Below are 21,763 nucleotides of genomic sequence, written 5' to 3'. Positions count from 1 at the left end.
CCGTCCTCCGGTCGCGCTCCCCGAAGAAAACCACCCCATCGATGATTCCCGCGAACCCGTCGCCATAAAACTAGCACTATGGAGGTCGCCTCTCCCGGGGTGCCGAATGGTGTCCCTCCGCCAGAGGCGCTGGCCGTGGTGGATTCCGGCGCGCTCATCCAATACCTGACCGAAGTCCTCCGGGTGACACTGGGGGCGCAAGAGTCCGACTTGGAAAGCGCTGGGAGCCTGCTATCGCCGGACCGGCACCACGAGACCGTGCAGCGATGCACGCGATTCGCGGCCGAGCCCCAGGTGGCACTTTATGTGCAGAAGGATATTCTCCCTGCCGAAGAGACAAATGGCGAGATTGAGGGCCAAGGTAAGTTGGCCAAAAAATGCGCGCGCGGGAATCTATCGCATACTGACTATCTGCCTGAAGAACCGGCTGTACATTATATCTACACCCTCTCCTCCGAAGTCTCGTCCGCTCCTACCACTGTTGCATCTATGGCCTTCATCAAGCGTCCCGCTCCCATCGACCAGTCCCTCCCGATCTCCTCGCAGATTCAGGTCATGAATCTTCCCGGTCTCGCCTCTCTCAACAATGCCCAGGCCCAGCAGGGTACCTCAATGTCTCCATATCAGATTCTCCACCTTCTGGTCCATCATGGTCTCAGTCCCTACTTCGAAGCCTACACTCGCAACCAAGAATCGGCCGTGGGTACGAAACCGAGAACGGACACGGAGGCCAAGACCGGTATCCCGGGCACGAAGAAGAAGTTTGCCGAGCTGGAGCTAGGTCTCATGCACCTTCAGCAGAACGTGGAGATTCCGGCTCTGAATCTTCCGCTGCACGAGGTGGTGCAGAACACGCTGAAGGAAGCCGAAGCGAAGGGCCAGAAGCCGTCCGTTGAAATGATCGCACCTGAGTTCTTGGATAACAGCGCATTCACAAATAGCATCCAGAACTGCGTGAATGGTTGGATTAAGTCGATTCAGGCCATTACCAAGATGTCCCGGGACCCAGACAGCGAGTCGGCATCACCGGAAGTCAATTTCTGGCTGTCGATGGAGTCGGCTTTGGAAGGAGTCCAGGCTCAGTTGGAAACCGACGGCATCAAGTTGACCATGGACATCCTCCGCCATGCGAAGCGGTACCAGCCGACCCTCAGTTTCGCCGCGGATACCGGGCTGAAAGATGCCACGGAGCTGGTCCAGAAATACAACCAACTGATGCGTGACTTTCCTCTGGACGAGCTGTTGTCTGCCACCTCGCTTCAGAAGGTCCAGGAGTCGTTGGTCCTCATTTTCGACCATCTGAACCGGAAGCTCAAGATTTGCCCGTACCCCATTAAGCGGGCACTGTCGCTTGTCGAGGCGATATCGGGCGATCTCGAGAAGAAGATTCACGAGCTTATCAACGGCCGCACGGTCCTGCATTTGGATTACCGCGAGTTTCGTTCGCTGATGAAGATGACACAAGCCATCTGGCGCACGTGGGATGACAAGCTGAAGGAATTCACCAATGTTGCGCGTGAAGCGACCCGGCGTCGAAATGAGAAATTCATCCCGATCAAGATCAACGCCCGCCATGACAAGACCCGCGAGCGGCTGAAGTACATCGACACATTCCGCGTCAACCATGAACAGCTCCAGAAGACCATTACCAATGTGCTTGGCCCAAAGACCTCCTCGTCTGCAGCGGCTGGCGCTTTGATGGACTCCGATGAGGCTGTCATTGTCGAGGAGATCGGCGATGTCGACGCTGTGGAAGAGGTTTCTCAGGCCTACGCTGCCCTCAAGAATGTTGACGTACTGGATGTCTCACCAGAAGGGTCTCGAATCTGGGAACAAGAGGAGATCGCCTACAGTGAGCGGACCTCGCGCGTCGAGAACTCTATCATCGCTCGTCTGCGAGATCGTCTCGCGACGGCTAAGAATGCGAACGAGATGTTCCGGGTTTTCTCCAAATTCAACGCCCTTCTTGTCCGCCCGAAGATTCGAGGTGCGATTGGTGAGTACCAGACGCAACTGATCGATAATGTCAAGCGAGACATCAACAACCTTCACGAGCGCTTCAAGCAACAGTATGGCCACTCGGAAGCTCATGCCATGGCCCAATTGCGTGACCTGCCCCCGGTCTCTGGTGCTATCACCTGGGCCCGTCAGATTGAGCGACAACTTGACGGCTACATGCGCAAAGTTGAGAACGTCCTTGGTGACGACTGGCACTTGCACTCCGAAGGCCAGAAACTGCAGGCCGAGGGCAGTCTTTTCCGCAAGAAGCTTGACACTCGACCGGTTTTCGAGTCGTGGCTGTCCGATGTGCAAAGACGCCATATTACGATCTCCGGACGCCTCTTCAATATCATTCGCAACCGCGCCGCTGGAAACACGCTGGAGTTGACGGTCAACTTTGATGCTCAAATTATTGCCCTGTTCAAGGAGGTCCGCAATCTTATCTGGCTCAACTTCCAGGTTCCTCATGCCGTCAACAACACCTCCAAGGAAGCCAAGCGCGTCTATCCCTATGCCATCAGCCTAATGGAGAGTGTGCGAACCTTGTTGCAGACATATCGCACGATCTCTTCGATGTCAGACGTCGCCATCCTCCTTAACGGCTATTTGAATGACTCGCAAGCTATGGTCGTCAAGGGTATCCCGCTCCGATGGGAATCGTTTGTTCATTCCTACGAGCTGCATGTCAAGCAGTCAGCATTAGCCAATGGTGCTATCGATGCTACCATGCCTAACCGATCCGAGAGCAAGCACGTTCAATTTGTTCGCGAGTTTGCTGGCTCAGCGTCCGTTCTCCAGTCAAAGACCTCCGTCCTTTCGTCCATCAACGAAAGCATCCAAAAGTCTATCCACGAACTCAAGACTTGCCCCTATGAGGCTGGAGCATTCAAGCAACGACTGGATACCATCCAGGTCTCCGTTGATAAGCTCAACTTGGAGAACTACGTCAACCTTGGCTATTGGGTTTCGGAACTCAATGAGAAGATCGAGGCAATCCTTCGCGAGCGACTCCACCGTGCCATCCGCGAGTGGATCAGGACTTACCAGGAAGCCCAGAACGAGCAGCCTACGGCTGTCCATCCCGTGACTGGTGAGCCTGAGATCACCATCTACAAGATCGAGTTCCCGGAACTCTTCCATGAGATCTCCATGAAAAATCAGGTTCTTCATCTTGACCCGCCACTACAATTCGCCCGCGCGAGCTGGTTTTCGCATTTCGATACATGGCTCGGAGTCATCTGCAACCTTGAAAAGATCAAATCCTCTCGATACCAGATCTCCATCAATGTACAAGCCACTCGCCAGTCGGAAGCCTGCTTTTCGAATCTCCCGCAGGGCTGCACCCAGGAATTGAACCAAGTCTACGGGGTTGTGGAAACCAGACTCAAAGAAGTTTCCGACTACGTCGACAAGTGGCTGCAGTTCCAGTCTCTTTGGGATTTGCAATCCGAGCAAGTATACGACATTCTGGGCGACGATCTGTCTCAGTGGCTCCAGCTGCTTCAGGAGATCAGAAAGAGTCGGGCCACCTTCGATACCTCCGAAGTCGGTCGATCATTCGGTAATATTCGCATCGACTACGAGCAGGTCCAGACCAAAGTCAATGCCAAATATGATCAGTGGCAGCATGAGATTCTGCTCAAATTTGGTGCCAAGCTTGGCAGCCGCATGAGGGAGGTTCACTCTGAGATCGCCGCAGCCCGTCGTGATTTGGAAGGTCAAACCCTGGAGGCTTCCTCGACGGCACACGCGGTGTCCTTCATCACCATTGTCCAGCAATGCAAGCGGAAGACTCGTATCTGGGAACCAGAGGTTGATCTTTTCCGCCAGGGTCAGACGACACTCTCCCGCCAACGTTACCAGTTCCCCAACGACTGGCTTCATGTCGAGAATGTTGATGGCGAATGGGCAGCGTTGAACGAACTGCTTACTCGCAAGAGCAAGATTGTTCACGATCAGACTGAAGGCCTGCGCGCGAAGATCGCGGCCGAAGACCGGGTCATTAGTGACAAGATCGCCGAAGTCATTGCCCAATGGAATGACGAAAAGCCAGTCTCCGGTACTATTCCCCCAGACGAGGCATCTCGAACCCTGAGCTCTTTCCAGTCTCGTCTTGAATCTCTGCAGTCTGAGTTTGAGATGGTGTCCAAGGCGAAAGAGGCACTTGACCTCCCCGCAAACACCGAGTCCTCGCTTCCTGCAATCCTTGAGGAGGTCCAGGACTTCATGTCTGTCTGGGCTGCCCTATCGACTATCTGGAAGAGCCTGAACGATCTTCGAGAGGGCCTGTGGACCAGCGTGCAGCCCAGAAAGCTTCGCCAGGCCCTTGACGGCTTGATCAAGATGACCAAGGAGATGCCCAGCCGAATGAGACAATATGCGGCGTTTGAACACATTCAAACTGTTCTGCGGCAACTACTGAAGGTCAACACCCTGATGTCTGATTTGAAGTCCGAGGCCATCAAGGAGAGACACTGGCAGAAAATCTACAAGTCTTTGAAACCCGGCAAGCGTTTCTCTCTCGTTTCCCTTACTCTCGGCGATGTCTGGGACTTGAACCCCGCAACCAGCGAGAATGTCATTCGCAACATCATTGCCCAAGCTCAGGGTGAAATGGCCTTGGAAGAATTCTTGAAGTCTGTCCGCGAGACCTGGCAGAACTACTCCCTCGACCTGGTTAACTATCAGAGCAAATGTCGTCTCATTCGCGGTTTCGATGATCTGTTCGCGAAGTGCAGTGAGAACTTGAACTCCTTGCAAGCCATGAGACATTCGCCTTACTACAAAGAATTTGAGGAGGAAGCTACCTCTTGGGAGGACAAGCTGAACCGCGTCCATGTCCTCTTCGACGTGTGGATTGATGTCCAAAGACAATGGGTTTATCTCGAGGGTGTCTTCACCGGCAATGCCGACATCAGGCATCTTCTACCTCTGGAATCCAGCCGCTTCCAAAACATCAACTCCGAGTTCTTCGCCGTGATGAAGAAGGTCTACAAGTCTCCTTTCGTGCTGGATGTTCTCGCCATCAACGGAGTGCAAAAGTCCTTGGAGCGGTTGGCCGAGCTGCTGAACAAGATCCAAAAGGCCCTTGGTGAATATCTGGAACGCGAGCGTGTCTCATTCCCTCGGTTCTACTTTGTTGGTGACGAAGACCTGCTAGAAATCATCGGTAACAGCAATGACATTTTCCGCGTTGCCAAGCATTTCAAGAAGATGTTTGCTGGCTTGTCTGGCCTTCTGATGGATGACGACAACAACATTGTTGGATTCACCTCTAAAGAGGGCGAGGAGGTCCGCCTGAAGCGGGAAGTTAACTTGGTCAAGACACCTCGGATCAACGACTGGCTCTCCGCGCTCGAGAACAACATGAAGTTGACCCTGGCGGAGCTGCTTGGAGAGGCAGTGGAGCAGTTTGACACGCTCTACAATGCCGCTGATGTGGACCGGACAGCTTTCAGCGACTTCCTCGCGAATTATCCCGCTCAGATCGTCGTTCTCGCCAGTCAAGTAGTATGGACCAATGCTGTGCAAAAGTCCCTTGAGGATGGCGGCTCAAATCTCTCCACACTGTACGATGCGGAAGTTCGTGTTCTGGAACTTCTTGCCGCCACTGTGCTTGGCGAGCTGGATCCGATCACCCGCAAGAAGTGCGAGCATATGATCACCGAGTTTGTGCACCAGCGCGACTGCATTTCGAAACTCATTCAGTTCAATGCCTCCACGCCCACCCACTACATGTGGCTGCTTCAAATGCGCTATGTCTACCAGCCAGAGGGCGATTTCTTGCAGCGCCTTTACGTCCACATGGCCAATGCCAAGCTCAACTATGGATTCGAGTATCTGGGTGTTCCTGAGCGCCTTGTTCGCACGCCACTCACAGACCGTTGTTTCCTCACTCTCACTCAAGCATTGTGCCAAAGACTGGGCGGCTCGCCATATGGTCCAGCTGGTACTGGAAAGACAGAGTCCGTTAAAGCGCTCGGTCTGCAACTCGGTCGCTTTACTCTCGTGTTCTGCTGCGATGACACATTTGATTTCCAGGCCATGGGCCGCATCTTCCTCGGTATCTGCCAAGTTGGTGCTTGGGGTTGTTTCGACGAGTTCAACCGTCTGGAGGAAAGAATCTTGTCTGCCGTGTCTCAGCAGATCCAGAACATCCAGATTGGACTAAGAAATAAGAGTGGTGACGATGAGAAGTCTCAGATCGAACTCGTCGGCCGACGACTTGCCGTCAATTCCAACACCGGTATCTTCATCACCATGAACCCTGGCTATGCTGGACGTTCCAACTTGCCCGACAACCTCAAGAAGCTGTTCCGCAGCGTTGCCATGTCCAAGCCCGATAAGGAGCTTATTACGGAAGTGATGCTCTTCTCCCAGGGTTTCAAGCAGGCGAAACCTCTGTCCAAGCAGACCGTGCCTTTCTTCGACCACTGTGCCTCGCAACTCACCAAGCAGGCCCACTACGACTTTGGTCTTCGTGCACTGAAGAGTGTACTGGTTAGCTCCGGTGGTCTCAAGCGTACTCGTCTCGCTAGTGCCAATACTGAACTGGGCCCCGACGAGGTCATCGAACCTCAGATCATCGTCCAAAGTCTTCGGGAGACAATCGCTCCCAAGCTGGTCCAGGAGGATGTTGATCGCATGATGGAAATCCAAGTGGAGGATTTCCCTGGCGTGGAATATGTGCCTGCCAATTTCGAAAAATTGACCACGGCCATGCGGGAAATCGCTCATGAACAGCACTATGTTGACAGCGAGATGTGGATCGCCAAGGCGCTCCAGCTGTACCAGATCCAAAGCATCCACCACGGTGTCATGATGGTCGGAAAGTCGGGATCTGGTAAATCGGCTGCGTGGAAGATGCTTCTTCAGGCGATGCAACGCATTGAAGGCGTGGAGGGCGTCTTTCACATCATTGACTCTAAAGTCATGTCCAAGGAGGCCCTCTATGGTAACCTCGACAGCACGACCCGCGAGTGGACCGACGGTCTTTTCACCGGTATTCTCCGGAAGATCGTTGACAACCTTCGTGGAGAGGACAGCAAGCGGCATTGGATTGTGTTTGATGGCGATGTTGATCCCGAATGGGTTGAGAACCTGAACAGTGTTCTGGACGACAACAAGCTCTTGACTCTCCCCAACGGAGAACGTCTCAACCTGCCATCCAACGTTCGCATCATGTTTGAAGTCGAAAGCCTCAAGTATGCTACCCTCGCCACCGTCAGTCGTTGCGGTATGGTCTGGTTCAACGCCGACACTGTCACGCCTTCGATGATGATCACCAACTATGTTGAAGGCCTCAAGACCAAAACGTTCGAAGACCTTGACGAGGACAGTGCCCCTGCCGGGACAGCAGCGGTCAGAACTCAAGACGCTCAGGACATGCTGTCGACCATTCTCAAGCAACTCCTCGAGACCGACGACCTTGTTCACAAGTCTCTTGACGAGGCCAAGAAATACAATCATATCATGGAGTTCACCGACATCCGTGCGCTCAATACTCTTTTCAGCTTGTTGAACAAGGCCTGCCGCAACATCCTCGAGTACAACGTGCAGCACGTCGACTTCCCTCTAGACCCTGAGCAGATCGAAGCCTACATCTCCAAGAAGCTTTTGCTCACTCTCGTTTGGTCTTTCACTGGTGACTGCCCGCTTGGTGATCGCAAGGCCTTCGGACAGTTCGTCTCCGGCATGTCAACAACTGATCTCCCGCCGGATGGAGACTTCTCCCTCATTGACTTCGATGTTACGCTTCCGAAGGCTGAGTGGGCGAGCTGGCAGTCTCAGGTGCCAACCATCGATATCAACACGCACTCCGTCACTCAAACAGACGTGATCATTCCCACTGTTGACACCGTCCGACATGAGGATGTGCTTTACTCATGGCTGGCTGAACACAAGCCTCTTTTGCTCTGCGGTCCTCCTGGATCCGGTAAAACAATGACGCTGTTTGCCGCGCTCAGAAAGCTGCCAAACATGGAAGTCGTCGGTCTTAACTTTTCCAGTGCCACCACCCCTGATCTGTTGATCAAGACCTTCGAGCAGTATTGCGAGTACAAGAAGACACTGAACGGCGTGGTTATGTCTCCGAACCAGATTGGTCGGTGGTTGGTCATCTTCTGCGATGAAATCAACCTTCCCGCACCGGATCGCTATGGCACGCAACGGGCCATCTCTTTCCTGCGACAGCTCGTTGAACAGAACGGTTTCTGGCGCACCACTGACAAGACTTGGGTCACGCTGGACCGCATTCAGTTCGTTGGTGCTTGTAACCCTCCTACGGACGCCGGCCGTACCGCCATGGGAGAACGGTTCCTGCGTCATGCCCCGTTGATCATGGTCGATTACCCTGGAGAGCTCTCCCTGAACCAGATCTACGGCACGTTTAACTCTGCTGTTCTCAAAATTCTTCCACTGTTGCGCGGTTATTCCGAGGCTCTTACCAAGGCTATGGTCCAGTTCTATCTCGAATCCCAATCTAGATTCACGCCGAAAATCCAGCCTCACTACGTGTACTCGCCTCGTGAGCTTACGCGCTGGGTCCGTGGTGTCTACGAGGCAATCAAGCCACTCGAGAGCCTTTCAGTTGAAGGGCTGGTTAGAATTTGGGCACATGAAGCCTTGCGTCTCTTCCAGGATCGACTGGTGGCCGAAGACGAGAGAGCCTGGACAGCTGATGCTGTTCGTCGCATCGCTCTCGAACATTTCCCCAATATTGATGACGACGCCGCCCTGAAAAGCCCGATTCTGTTCTCGAATTGGCTTTCCAAGAACTACGTGCCAGTGGAGCAAGAGCGCCTGCGCGAATTTGTCAAAGCGCGCCTCAAGACTTTCTGTGAGGAAGAAGTGGACGTTCCGTTGGTGCTCTTCAATGACGTCTTGGAGCATGCGCTGCGCATCGATCGTGTTTTCCGTCAGCCTCAGGGCCATCTCATCCTCATTGGTGTTAGCGGAAGTGGAAAGACAACTTTGTCGCGCTTCGTCGCTTGGATGAATGGACTGAGGGTCTTCCAGATCAAGGTGCACGGGAAATACTCGTCGGAAGATTTTGACGACGACTTGCGCAGCGTTCTCCGGCGGGCAGGCTGCAAGGGCGAGAAGATCTGTTTCATCATGGACGAATCCAATGTGCTCGATTCTGGTTTCCTGGAGCGCATGAACACCCTGCTCGCCAACGCTGAAGTACCCGGTCTCTTTGAAGGCGACGAGTTCTCTTCTCTCATGACCGCCTGTAAAGAAGGTGCCCAGCGCCAGGGCTTGCTTCTTGATTCTCAGGAGGAGCTCTACAAGTGGTTCACTCAACAGATCGTCAAGAACCTGCACGTTGTCTTCACCATGAATCCACCGGAGGAAGGGCTGTCTTCGAAAGCAGCAACCAGTCCGGCCTTGTTCAACCGTTGCGTCCTCAACTGGATGGGCGATTGGTCTGACCAAGCCTTGTTTCAGGTCGGCTCCGAACTCACGCAGTCGGTCGATCTTGACAAAACCGGGTTTGTCGCGCCCGATAGTATCCCCGTGGCGTATCGCGAACTGTCTCTGCCGGCTTCGCACAGGGACACCGTTGTCAACTCGATGGTTTTCATTCATCACTCGCTGCACCGGTTTAACCAGCGTCTGCAGAAGCAGCAGGGTCGGACAACATATCTCACTCCTCGGCACTACCTTGACTTTGTTGCACAGTATGTGAAATTGTTCAATGAGAAGCGTGAGGATCTCGAGGAACAGCAACGACACTTGAACGTTGGTCTCGAGAAGCTTCGAGACACCGTGGATAAAGTCAGTGACTTGCGGGCTAGTCTTGCCCAGAAGAAGACACAGTTGGAGCAGAAGGATAAGGAGGCGAACGAGAAGCTGCAGCGGATGGTTGCAGACCAGCAAGAGGCGGAGCAGCGGAAGCAGGTGTCGTTAGAGGTGCAGGCGGCATTGGAGAAGCAGGAGAAAGAAGTGGCAACGCGGAAGGAGGTTGTGTTGCACGATTTGGCACGGGCCGAGCCCGCGGTTTTGGAGGCACAGAAGAGCGTGAGCAATATTAAGCGACAGCAGCTCACCGAAGTCCGGTCTATGGGCAATCCTCCATCCGGTGTTCGACTTGCCCTGGAAGCCGTGTGTACGCTGCTTGGTCACAAGGTTGATAGTTGGAAGACAATCCAAGGTCTTGTACGCCGAGATGATTTCATTGCCAGCATTGTGAACTACGACAACGAGCGCCAGATGACTCGCAGCCACCGGACCAAGATGCAGAGCGAGTTCCTTTCCAAGGAGGACTTTACATATGAGCGTGTCAACCGCGCTAGCAAGGCCTGCGGTCCCTTGGTTCAATGGGTTGAGGCTCAAGTCAACTACTCCGAGATTCTGGACCGTGTTGGACCTCTGCGCGAAGAGGTCGATCAGCTGGAAGAACAAGCCCTGCAGACAAAGGCCGAGGCACAAGCCATCGAGAACACCATTCAAGGCCTTGAGAGCAGCATTGCCACTTACAAGGCCGAGTACGCTGCCTTGATCAGTGAAACCCAGGCGATCAAGACGGAGATGTCTCGGGTCCAGTTCAAGGTCGACCGCAGTGTTCGTCTCCTCGACAGCCTGGCGTCCGAGCGTGAGCGATGGGAGGAGGGCAGCAAGTCGTTCGAAACCCAGATCAGCACTCTTGTCGGCGACGTTCTTATCGCGGCTGCCTTCCTGGCCTACGCGGGTCTGTACGATCAACAGTTCCGGAAGGCCATGATCGAGGACTGGGTGCAGCAGCTTGGACAGTCAGGCATCAATTTCAAGCCACACAACCCCATCACGGAATACTTGTCCAATGCCGACGAGCGCCTGACGTGGCAGGAGCACTCTCTTCCTGTGGACGATCTCTGCACGGAGAACGCCATCGTCCTGAAGCGGTTCAACCGATACCCCTTGATCGTTGACCCGTCCGGTCGTATCACCGAGTTCTTGCAGAAGGAGAGCAAGGATCGCAAGCTCACCGTCACGAGTTTCCTGGACGACTCCTTTGTCAAGCAGCTGGAGAGCGCTTTGCGTTTCGGAAACCCCATTCTCATCCAAGATGCCGAGCACTTGGACCCGATTCTCAACCATGTTCTCAACAAGGAGTACCAGAAGACCGGTGGTCGTGTCCTGATCCAGCTTGGAAGGCAGGAGATCGATTTCTCGCCGTCTTTCCGGCTTTTCCTATCCACCAGAGATCCCTCTGCGACTTTCCCGCCGGATATTTGCAGTCGAACAACCTTTGTCAACTTCACGGTCACCCAGAGCAGTTTGCAGACCCAGTCGCTCAATGATGTGCTGAAGTTCGAGCGCCCTGATGTCGATGAACGCCGCAACAACCTCGTCAAAATGCAAGGAGAGTTCAAGGTCCACCTTCGCCAACTTGAGAAGCGGCTGCTGCAGGCTCTCAACGAGTCTCGTGGCAATATTCTCGATGACGATAATGTTATCGAAACACTGGAGACTCTCAAGAAAGAGGCTGGCGAAATCTCCAAGAAGATGGCCGAGACCGAGGGTGTCATGTCCGAGGTGGAGAATGTTACCAACCAGTACAGTATCATTGCCCGGGCTTGCAGTGCTGTCTTTGCGGTTCTGGAGCAGCTTCACCACATGAACCACTTCTACCAGTTCTCCCTGCAGTACTTTGTCGACATCTTCAGCTCCGTGCTCTACCAGAACAAACGTCTTGCTCAGGAGAAGGATCATACCGCCCGTGTTCAGATCATCATCCGAGATCTGTTCATCACCACGTTCCAGCGAACATCCTTGGGTCTTGTCAACAAGGATCGCATCGCTCTTGCCATTCTTCTAGCCCAAGCGACTCCGTTCCCCATGGACAGGACAATCCTTGACCGTGTTCTCGATCAGACAGTGGAAGACACAGACCTCTCCACTGCGACTGACTCTCGCGAACAAGTCATGACCAGGCTGGAAAACACGTCGGTCTTCAAACAGCATCTCCCCAACATTACACAGGATCAATGGGATCGGTTCTTCAGCGAAGAGCTTGCTGAAAACGCCGTCCCGGCTGTTTGGGATGAAAGTGCCTCGCAGCTCGATCAGCTACTTCGATCCTTGCTCTTGGTCAAGCTTTGTCGCATGGACCGATTTGTGCCCACTGCTGAGCGCTTTGTAGAGGCGGTTTTCGGCCGTGAACTCTTCCAGGGCAGCACCGATTTGAAGGATGTGGTCGACCAAGTCACGGCAACCACGCCCATTTCCCTCTCCTCAAGCCCAGGTTTCGATGCCAGTTTCAAGGTTGACGCGCTGGTCGAACGCACGCATGCGACTTGCGCCAACATTGCCATGGGTTCCAACGAAGGTCTCGAGAGCGCCGACAAGGCCATCAGCAATGCTGCCGCGGCCGGTAACTGGGTGCTGGTCAAGAACGTTCATCTCGCTCCTCAGTGGCTGCAAAGCCTCGAAAAGAGACTGGATACCCTCAAACCGCACAAGGAGTTCCGGCTCTTCCTCTCCATGGAGTCCAGCCCCAAGATCCCGGTCAACCTGATCCGAGCTTCTCGCGTGCTGATGTTCGAGCAGCCCGCGGGTGTTCGGGCCAACATGAAGGACTCCCTGTCCTCGCTGACTACCAGAGCCGGCAAGGCTCCTGTCGAGAAGGCTCGTGTCTATCTCTTGCTTTGCTTCTTCCATGCCGTGGTCCAAGAACGACTGCGTTATGCGCCTAATCTCGGATGGAAGGGTTTCTGGGAGTTCAATGATAGTGACGTGAGTACACCCTCTACTACTACAATTTCCAGAATCAATGCTAACAATTCATCTTTGTACAGTACGAATGCTCAGCCTACATAATCGACCATTGGGTCGACACCGTCGCACAGGGCCGGTCCAACGTCGCGCCCTCCAATCTTCCATGGGAGATGATCCGTACCCTCATCGCAGAGATGTACGGCGGCAAGATCGACGACGCAGGCGACTTCCAACAACTCGAGAGTCTCGTGGGCAACTTCCTCACGCCCGCCGCCTTCGAAGACGAATACAAGCTCGTCTCAGGCGTCGAGAATGACGACGTCCTCAAACTGCCTGGCGGCACAAGCGTCCGCGACTTCTCAGACTGGGTCAATAACTTACCAGAGCGTGAACCGCCAACGTACCTCGGTCTTCCTGCTAATGCGGAGAAGCTGCTGCTGGTTGGGCATGGCCGGAAGATGATTTCGGACTTGTCGAGAGTTACTACTCTGCTTGATGAAGGGGAGCAGTTGATGGTGGATAACTGATTTTGATCTTAATTATTTTTTTTGTGTGTGTGTGTGTTGTTGTTTTATGGCGTTGAGGAGACGGTTTTCCCCTCTAGATTGGATGGATTGGATCGCCTTGTCGGCGACCAAGTTGATATACCCTTCCCTTTCCTCGCGGACTGCGTGGTGGGATTTTTCCGTTTGTGAATTTATCATCCGCATGTACCTTTCCCTATTGGTATGGTTGTCTTTCTTTGTACCCTTGTTTCTTTATTGTCTGGACAATCACTTTCTTTTTATACTTCCACTGTGCTATGTTTAGACTTTGTAACTATCCCTTCAGACTGAATAATAGACTTAAGATCTTGAAACTGTGTCCTGAGATGCTAGAATTGGGTTTAGAGATTGCATCTACATGACCCTCTACTAGAAGAATGCAGAGAGAACTATGGTCAATAGCATTAAGTACCCAGTATACAATATGTGGAAATTATCAGGTCTGCATGGGTGTCGCTGCGATAGTCGCGAGTGACTTCCCATGGCCCGGAACGAGTGTAAGTTTAACAAAAAATCACTCAAAAACGCCAACAGTATGGCCCGTCACCGGGGCAAAGGGGGCATGGGTGCGTGCTATGTACGTGGCCAAGAGAGAGTAGGTGCTCACGAGATGAAAGTCGCCTCGCAGAACATCGTTCCTTCTTCGATCGTTTCGGTGCCGCCCACGTTCAGCTTCAGGGACAGCTTCTCTTGTGGCGAGTACTGTGCATTCATTAGAAAAGCAAGTTTCCTGAGGAGTGATATGACAATGACAAACCTGGTAAATGTACGGTCTGGTACCAGCAACGCTTCCGGCGATACTCTTGATGAATCCCGGCACTTGGGCCATGACGTCGATACGGTCGAGTCTGGGGCCGAGAGAGCCTTCCACTTCGGCGGTGACTTCCTTGCCGTCGGAGGTCGTTCCCTCCCAGGTATACCGGGCAGACTTGGGCTCCGGCCAGTCGTTTTCAGAGTCCTGTGCGGAGTCGGTGTGGGTGACCGCGTTGGTGGCACCGGCGTAGATGATCTCACCATCTTTCAAGATGCCACCAACATTGACCTTGGTCGAGCCGTAGGATGGAGGAGTGGTGTACTCCATCATGATGGCGGTGTAGGTCGGGGTCTGGAAGTTGATAAAGTTCCACCGTGCCGCTAAATACTCGTCAGTTTGATGCCTACAGTATAATGCGAAAAAAAAATCTTCTTACCTGCGTGGTGCGGCTTCATGCCCTGCAGAGCGTGGATGAAGACACCGCGACCGGCCATGTCATAGGCCTGGCCTGGGGTGGTGATGGTACCCTCGACGGTACACCGAGGCCAGAAGGAATGGCTCATCGAGCCCCAGGGGTTCTTCGGGTCGGTGCCGAAGTACGACGTGCCGTTCTTGCCGACGACAAAACCGGGAGTAGTCCGCTTGAACGTCAGGTCCACCAAGCAGTCTGCGCTGACGGTTGACTTCAGGACGTAGGCGTCGGCCTCCTCGTTGAGGGTCAACGACAGGTTATCCGCGCCAAACGAGTACATGCCCTCGTCGAACATGAAGTTGGACAGGGGGTCTGAGTGCCAGACGTGCTCGCCGCCTTTCAGGTTAAAGATCTTGGCGTTGAACTGGGCAGTGGTATGGATTCCTCTATAGATAGGGAAGAGGGGGGTCAGAGTCAGGTATGTGACAGGAAGTGAATGGTAATGTAGGAATGCTCACACTATGTTGCTGTAGATGATCTGGACAAAAACCAGGGTGCCATTGTCGGCCATAACGTAGAAGGTCTGGGTCTCGACATTGGTGTACTGGTATGCGCGCCACCGCAAGTCGTCCCTGGTCAACGCTGTGTACGGCGTAGTCTCCGCCTGCTTTGTGACCGACTGAATCGCTTCAGGGCCATAGATGGGCTCCTGGGTGCCCGCAACCGCCGAGAGCCTGCGCGGATGGGTGGTCAGCTACCCCACCACCATTATTTTGGGGGCGGAGGGAGTACATACGTCGATTTAAGCCAGTTCATGATGATCGAGGAATGGGTGGTTTGGGCAGAAAACTCGTCCAGAGGAGAAAAAAGAAAAAGGGAGACGGAAGGAAAGGGAGATCGACGCGGGGCCCGGAAGCGCCAGTCCAAGTCCGGATGTAGAGAGCTCCGACAGAGCTGGGTGAGTGCCCGATGCGTATGGTACAGATGCAGCGATCAGAGAGCCCTGAACATGAACAACAGAGCAAATGGACGAAGCGAAGAACAGTCTGTTCCTCCGGATAAAGATGATGTTGATGAAGAGGAGGATGATGAAGTGAAGAGAAGTTGTTCGGGCCATGACGTGCCGGCGACTCGCTTGGTTGATCCCGGCCAATCACGGGACTCGAGGAAAATCTGGCCGTGATCTCGGTGGTTGTTCTCCGTCTCCTTCTTTCACCTCCCCCATCCCAATTCCTCCCACATCATGGCCAAGAGCGCGCTGGCCAAGGATCAGTTCGTCAAACTGATTGTTGGCGCTGGCCAGGCGAGCCCCAGCCCCCCGGTCGGCCCAGCCCTAGGGAGCAAAGGTGTGAAGAGCATGGACTTTTGCAAGGTCGGTCTCCTGTCTAGTCTATATTTACCACCGATCCCTGTTACTGACAGCCAAAAAACAAAAACAGGAATTCAATGCCCGCACCGCGCACATTAACCCCGGGGTGCCCATCCCTGCGCGCGTCACCGTCCGCCCCGACCGCTCCTTTACCTTCGACCTGCGCACGCCCACCGCAACCTATCTCCTCCTCAATGCCGCCAATGTCGAGCCACGCAAAGGCCGGCTGCGTGGGGCGATGAACCCAGGCCACGATGTATGCGGCAAGATCTCGCTGAAACATGTGTACGAGATCGCGCAGATCAAGCAGACGGAGACACGGTTATCGGGGCTGAGCCTGCAGGGCCTGTGCAAGAGTGTGATGGCGCAGGCCCAGTCGATTGGGATCCAGGTGGTGCCATGATGTTTTCTTTTCTTCTTTATGTACTTTACCACGATACCAGAGCTTCGAATCAACCATCAAATATACCCGTGCTGTACCCGGCTAACCCCATGCGGAAACATTCCAGACCAACGCTCGGCACGGGCGGAAGCAGGGCGACAGCACCTCAGCTGGGCCTATTATCCGACCTCATGGGTCATAGGCCACGCCAGTGCCGCAACAGCCTGATCACGTCCTAGTCTGTTGAATCCGACACTAATATCCGACACTAGGAACCCGACACCACTCCATAATAGGAATCATAATAGTAATATACGCGCAAGACTCGGTCATCAAACAAGACCGAACCCCACCCTCGGTGCCTCAGGCCCAGAACCCCCCAAAGTCTCCCCCTCCATCGCTTCTGGTTCTCTTCCTCTCTCTTCCTCTTCCCTCTTCTCCTTCGTCTCTTCGGTCGTTGGCCTTTCTCTGCTCAAATCTCGGCCACTTTCGGTTCGCGTTCCTGTTCTTCTTCGTACCCCGCCGCACGGGCTCATTGCCATCGTACGGATTCGGCCAGACGTTCTGGAAAGGATTTACCTCGCCTCCCACGTAATCGGCCTGGCCCGGTTTGTCACCATTTTCCACCTCGACCTGTCTCGCAACCATTGCACGATCTATCCATCGTGAAGCTCGTTGACCGTGAGGGGTATGTGTCCCACCACGCTGCGTCTTGGTGTCGACCTGTATGACGTCTGAACGGCACGGTTCGACCGACCCCTCCATCGCCATGGATTCAGGTATGTCCGACTAGCTGAATGATTCTTTTTCTTTCCTCGGCGTTTAATCAGGGTGGTGTTCGCGATGGCAGGTACCCCGACGACCAACACCCCCGCCAAGATGCCCGCCGACCCGAGCTCGGACGCCGGTGACTCCGACGCCAAGTCACAATCCCAGCCTACCCAAGTCCGCTTCTCGTCCGTCACCGAGGAGATCGAACCATCCCAGGCCACCCTGTCTCCTGCCTCGGTGCAGTCACCGTCCGCAACCCAGCAGAAACTGGGCACGGATGACGAAGATCTACGCTCGCTGGCTATGAGCTTGCAGCGATCACAGTTGCAGGAATCGCGGCTGCGGAACTTCTCATACGAACCGATGTCTCTTCCAGCTTCCCGGGTACGTGTGCAATGTGTTTTTTCTCTGCCATCATTGTCGACGGTAGTTGGTGATCGAAAAGCGCGTCGGACAGTGGAGAATGGATCAGCATGCTAATGATCCTGCTCATCTAGGTGGGATCCCGCGAATCGAGCGACCGCAGTGGCCAGAATGGCACTCCATATGGAGCATCTCCTCATGCATCACCCCCCATGTCTGCAGTGCAGTCACCTTCCCTCACCCCTGCCGTCACCCATAGTCGTGAAGCCAAATCGAGTGACGGTGCGCCATCATTGGCTACCGCCGTACGCTCCCACCCAGGATCGGCTGCCATTACTCCGGAGACCTCGCCTCCAGTCCATGCAAGTGACAAAAGGACAACCCAGCGGAGCGCACCAACCTCGCGGGGGACGTCATTCGAGCACTCACGGAACTCCGTCACGCCGCAGCCCACCTCGGACCCTTCATCTCGTCAGAATCCTCCTCATCCGATCTCCACGCATCGGGCTCAATTTTTTGTCGGAGCCGATGCCGTCTCTGTAGACGAAAGCCCCCCGCCTACGCCGAGCGCTCTGACACCACCGGGTGCTATAACACCGGTAGGAGAACCAAACGACCCGTATGCGAGGAGCAAGCGACCCCCGCAGTCGAAGAATCTGTCTCAGTTAGACCCGCGGTTTATTTTTGGCAGCCGTGATGCAAAACGGGCGTTTCGTCCGGGAACTCCTCGTTCGGCCAGCACGAGTGATGTCACCAAACCTAACGAAAGGAGCAATACTTTCAACAGCACAAGCAGCAAGCCATTTCAAAATAACGAGCCAAAGAAGGGCCACCACCATCATGGCTCCATGTCTGAGTTGAAGCGTTTTTTCAAGATGGGCCACAAGCATAAACGGCCAGATTCGCCGACTTCCGCGCCCAAACGATCCAGCCGGCCCTCGAGCAAGGTCAGTACACCATACCAGATGGCTCCCGAGAACGTTCCATTCGCGGATGATCATGGTCTGAACTCCAAGTACGGCAAACTGGGCCGGGTGCTGGGTTCTGGCGCAGGGGGCTCCGTCCGGCTTCTGAAGCGCAACAGCGATGGGGTCACTTTTGCCGTGAAGCAATTCCGGGACCGCCACAGCTGGGAGAGCCTGAAGGAATACTCCAAGAAAGTGACGGCGGAATTCTGCATTGGGTCCACGCTTCACCACGGAAATATTATCGAAACTTTGGATATCATCCAGGAAGGGAGTCACTGGTATGAGGTGATGGAGTATGCCCCGTACGATCTCTTCGCCATTGTCATGACGGGCAAGATGGGCAAGGAGGAGATTTCATGTTCTTTCAAGCAAATCCTCAGTGGCGTTGCCTACTTGCACGGCATGGGGCTGGCGCATCGGGACTTGAAGCTGGATAATGTGGTGGTCAATGATCACGGAATCATGAAACTCATCGACTTTGGCAGCGCTGTGGTGTTCCGCTATCCCTTTGAGAACGATATAGTTCCCGCTTCAGGTTGGTTTTGTTTCTTCTGACACAATGGCGTCCTTGCTAACCCGTGAATGACACAAAAGGCATTGTCGGTTCGGATCCGTATCTCGCTCCCGAGGTTTATGACGAGAAGAAATACGACCCTCGCCCTACGGATGTTTGGTCGCTGGCTATCATCTTCTGCTGCATGACCTTGCGCCGCTTTCCGTGGAAGCAGCCACGGACTACTGACAATTCCTATCGGCTGTTTGTTGCTCCTCCGACTCCTGGCACTCCGGTCCCGGATTCCCGTCATCAACCTCGGCCTAAATCGGCGCCTGATCTCCCTTCCACCGCCCATGAGCTTCCGAAGCATCTCGAGCATCCTGCAGAGGAGTCCAATGTCTCTGAACTGACCGAGCCACCTGCTTCGGAAAAGAATGAGGCGCCCCATTGCCCCACAGAATCCGCCCCCAACGAGGGTGAGAAGAACGACCAGTCGGCCGATGGCGCTCAAAAGCAGGCCAGCGACGCCAGTAGCAACGCTAAGCCCCAGCGCACGACCAGCAAACACGCCCCGCCACTTCCAGGGGCCACTCAACAGTCCGGCCAGCGACAGGAAGTGATCAAGGGCCCATGGCGGCTTCTCCGCATCTTGCCGCGGGAAAGTCGATATATCATTGGCCGCATGTTGAAAGTCAACACCAATGATCGCGCGACGCTCGACGAAGTAATGTCGGACGACTGGGTGTGCAGCATCCCGACATGTTTCCAGGAAGATAATGGGGAGATTGTCAACATGCCCTCGCACACACACGTCCTCGAGCCTCCTTCCCACAGCCCGGCGGTGCCCAGCAAGGCCAGCAAGGTTACCAAATGAGGTTCCTTTTATTTGTATCAACTTCTTTTTCGTGTGTCCATAATGCCTCTTTCTTGTTCTTCTCGTGATCTATCTTTTTGCTCTTCCCTTCTTTGACGTGCGAGATGTCTTCGCTGATGTCTTGTTCCTGATATCTTTTGCGACTAATACTCCGTCTGACTGTTTATGAAACTGAGAGGGGAGGCTTTTTCTGGTTTCTTTTGGCGTTGAGGAAGAGTTTGCACTGTTTTCTTGTGATAGATGTTTCTGCTAGACTTGGTGTGAGGTTGTGCCGGGGGTGGTGGGATGTTTCTTTTTGCGCGCCGTCTGTCGCATTCCTTTTTTTCCGTTAGTGGATGGCTATAATAATGCTTGTAGCATCCCGGCCAGTAGATAGTTGAAACCCATTGCAAATATCAATCCTTCGTTGTGCAGTACAAACCTAGCAGAGAACCACGTAACCAAGAGTGAGTGATCGACACCTTCCGACTTCGGCCGCGGCAAACCACCTCAAACCTCGACACTGACTCTTTTGGCTCTCTCCCTCTTTCACCTCTTTTATCTCCTTCTCTGTGTCACGTATTATGGTTGCGACCAATTGATCCAACACATCATGCTCCGCAGATAGAATCCATTTCCGTCCCATCCTCTCCATTCTACCCTCTCTCCCACCATGGCCTCCCACTCCGACACAGGGCCACTGGTCAATTCCTTGTGGACGCGATCGCTCATCGTACGCCCACTTCAACTTCTACCCGTCCCTCACTCCCACTGATCCACTCCAGTCCGGTGCAATCGCAGGTCTCACAGTCGACTGCTCCCTCTACCCCCTCGACACCATCAAGACCCGCCTCCAAAAAGCACGCGACCACACCGCACCCCAGACCTCACGCTTGACCCTGCGCCAAACCGTCCGTGGCATCTACGCCGGCCTCCCCTCCGTGCTCTTTGGCTCCGCCCCCTCTGCGGCGTCTTTCTTCATCGTCTACGACGGCGTCAAGCGCTCCCTCCTCCCCCGGTCCTCTCACGCAGAAACCCCCTCCCGTTCACATGTCATCGTCACACACTCTCTTGCGTCGTCGCTAGGCGAGATCGCCGCGTGCGCGGTTCGCGTCCCCACGGAGGTTATCAAGCAGCGCGCTCAGGCGGGTTTGTTCGGTGGATCGAGTCTGGCTGCGTTGAAGGATATCCTGGCACTGCGCCATGCTGAGACTCCAAAAACTGCCTCTGGTGCAGCTGCACAATCAGTAGTACCTGCGTCGCGGGGCTACGGAGCAGTGATCCGAGAATTATACCGCGGCGCGGGGATCACCATCGCGCGCGAGATCCCGTTTACCGTCCTCCAATTCACGATGTGGGAATCCATGAAGGAGACATATGCACAGCGGTACCTACGCGCTGAGACCGGCTCCGTGATAGTCAGCCCAGTACCCGCCTCTACGAGCGCCATGTTCGGCAGCGTCGCCGGCGCGATTGCCGCTGGACTGACTACGCCCCTGGACGTCATTAAAACCCGGGTTATGCTTGCTCGCCGTGGCGACGGCGGCTCGGAAGCACCAATCCGCCTTAAGGAAGTTGTTCGCGGCATTGCGCAAGAAGGCTTCGGTGCCTTCTGGCGTGGTCTTGGGCCCCGCGTGGCCTGGATTGGAATTGGGGGTGCGGTGTTTTTAGGTAGCTACCAGTGGGCATCGAATACGTTGGAGGGGGCGAGGGAGACACCGCTGGAGTGAGGAATGCTGTGTGTGTTTTGTATAGTATTGAGATGAAGTCTTCGCATTGTAGAGAATATAGATCGGGCATGGCGTTATGATGTGTCTATGGTCTATTGTTTATGGTCTCCCAATCGCTGCTCGCCTTGAGCATCCAGCTTGACTGGTTCGGCGTCGTGTCCGCCTTCTGGGTGTGGGTGGTGGGAGTGGGAGTGTAGAGGGTAAATGTCCGGAACACACACCTTTGGTTCAGGTCAGGCACTTGAGTAAGCCGAATCATCCTAGCACCAGATCTTCCCCTCACCAGCTTATTCTCTCTCTCCCCTCCATCTCTTTTCTCTTCTCTTCTGCGCGTTCGTCCTTCTTGTCCACACATTCCCTCGGTATCGTTCTGATCGGTCACCTTGGTCTCCAATGTGACGTCGCCCTCCCCTCCCCC

At 54.4% G+C, this 21,763-nt stretch overlaps 5 protein-coding genes across 5 annotated transcripts; 4 read left to right on the top strand and 1 right to left on the bottom strand.

Moving 5' to 3' along the window:
• Positions 1–78: 78 nt before the first annotated feature.
• On the top strand, positions 79–13,229 carry PFLUO_LOCUS5173 (dynein heavy chain; the record flags this gene model as incomplete). Its single annotated transcript, XM_073782596.1, has 3 exons — positions 79–361; positions 422–12,720; positions 12,783–13,229. The coding sequence occupies 3 exons, from the start codon at positions 79–81 to the stop codon at positions 13,227–13,229; spliced, it is 13,029 nt and encodes a 4,342-aa protein (XP_073639235.1).
• A 621-nt stretch (positions 13,230–13,850) lies between these two features.
• PFLUO_LOCUS5172 (Putative cell survival pathways protein) lies at positions 13,851–15,229 on the bottom strand (the record flags this gene model as incomplete). Its single annotated transcript, XM_073782595.1, has 5 exons — positions 13,851–13,949; positions 14,005–14,381; positions 14,438–14,859; positions 14,932–15,147; positions 15,210–15,229. 5 exons carry the CDS (start codon positions 15,227–15,229, stop codon positions 13,851–13,853), a joined length of 1,134 nt encoding a protein of 377 aa, XP_073639234.1.
• A 427-nt stretch (positions 15,230–15,656) lies between these two features.
• Positions 15,657–16,185, top strand: PFLUO_LOCUS5171 (mitochondrial 54S ribosomal protein YmL19; the record flags this gene model as incomplete). The annotated part of the gene is made up of 2 exons (XM_073782594.1): positions 15,657–15,785; positions 15,853–16,185. 2 exons carry the CDS (start codon positions 15,657–15,659, stop codon positions 16,183–16,185), a joined length of 462 nt encoding a protein of 153 aa, XP_073639233.1.
• Positions 16,186–17,007: 822 nt separating this feature from the next.
• PFLUO_LOCUS5170 (Nitrogen permease reactivator protein) lies at positions 17,008–19,636 on the top strand (the record flags this gene model as incomplete). The annotated part of the gene is made up of 3 exons (XM_073782593.1): positions 17,008–17,319; positions 17,433–18,801; positions 18,861–19,636. The coding sequence occupies 3 exons, from the start codon at positions 17,008–17,010 to the stop codon at positions 19,634–19,636; spliced, it is 2,457 nt and encodes an 818-aa protein (XP_073639232.1).
• Positions 19,637–20,288: 652 nt separating this feature from the next.
• On the top strand, positions 20,289–21,345 carry PFLUO_LOCUS5169 (S-adenosylmethionine transporter; the record flags this gene model as incomplete). Its single annotated transcript, XM_073782592.1, has 2 exons — positions 20,289–20,348; positions 20,401–21,345. 2 exons carry the CDS (start codon positions 20,289–20,291, stop codon positions 21,343–21,345), a joined length of 1,005 nt encoding a protein of 334 aa, XP_073639231.1.
• Positions 21,346–21,763: the final 418 nt, after the last annotated feature.

The sequence above is a fragment of the Penicillium psychrofluorescens genome (genome assembly GCF_964197705.1).
Source record: "Penicillium psychrofluorescens genome assembly, chromosome: 3".
In the NCBI taxonomy this organism is placed as follows: Eukaryota; Fungi; Ascomycota; class Eurotiomycetes; order Eurotiales; family Aspergillaceae; genus Penicillium; species Penicillium psychrofluorescens.
Note: the sequence above shows the minus strand (reverse complement) of the source record. Positions and strands in the feature narration are given on the sequence as shown.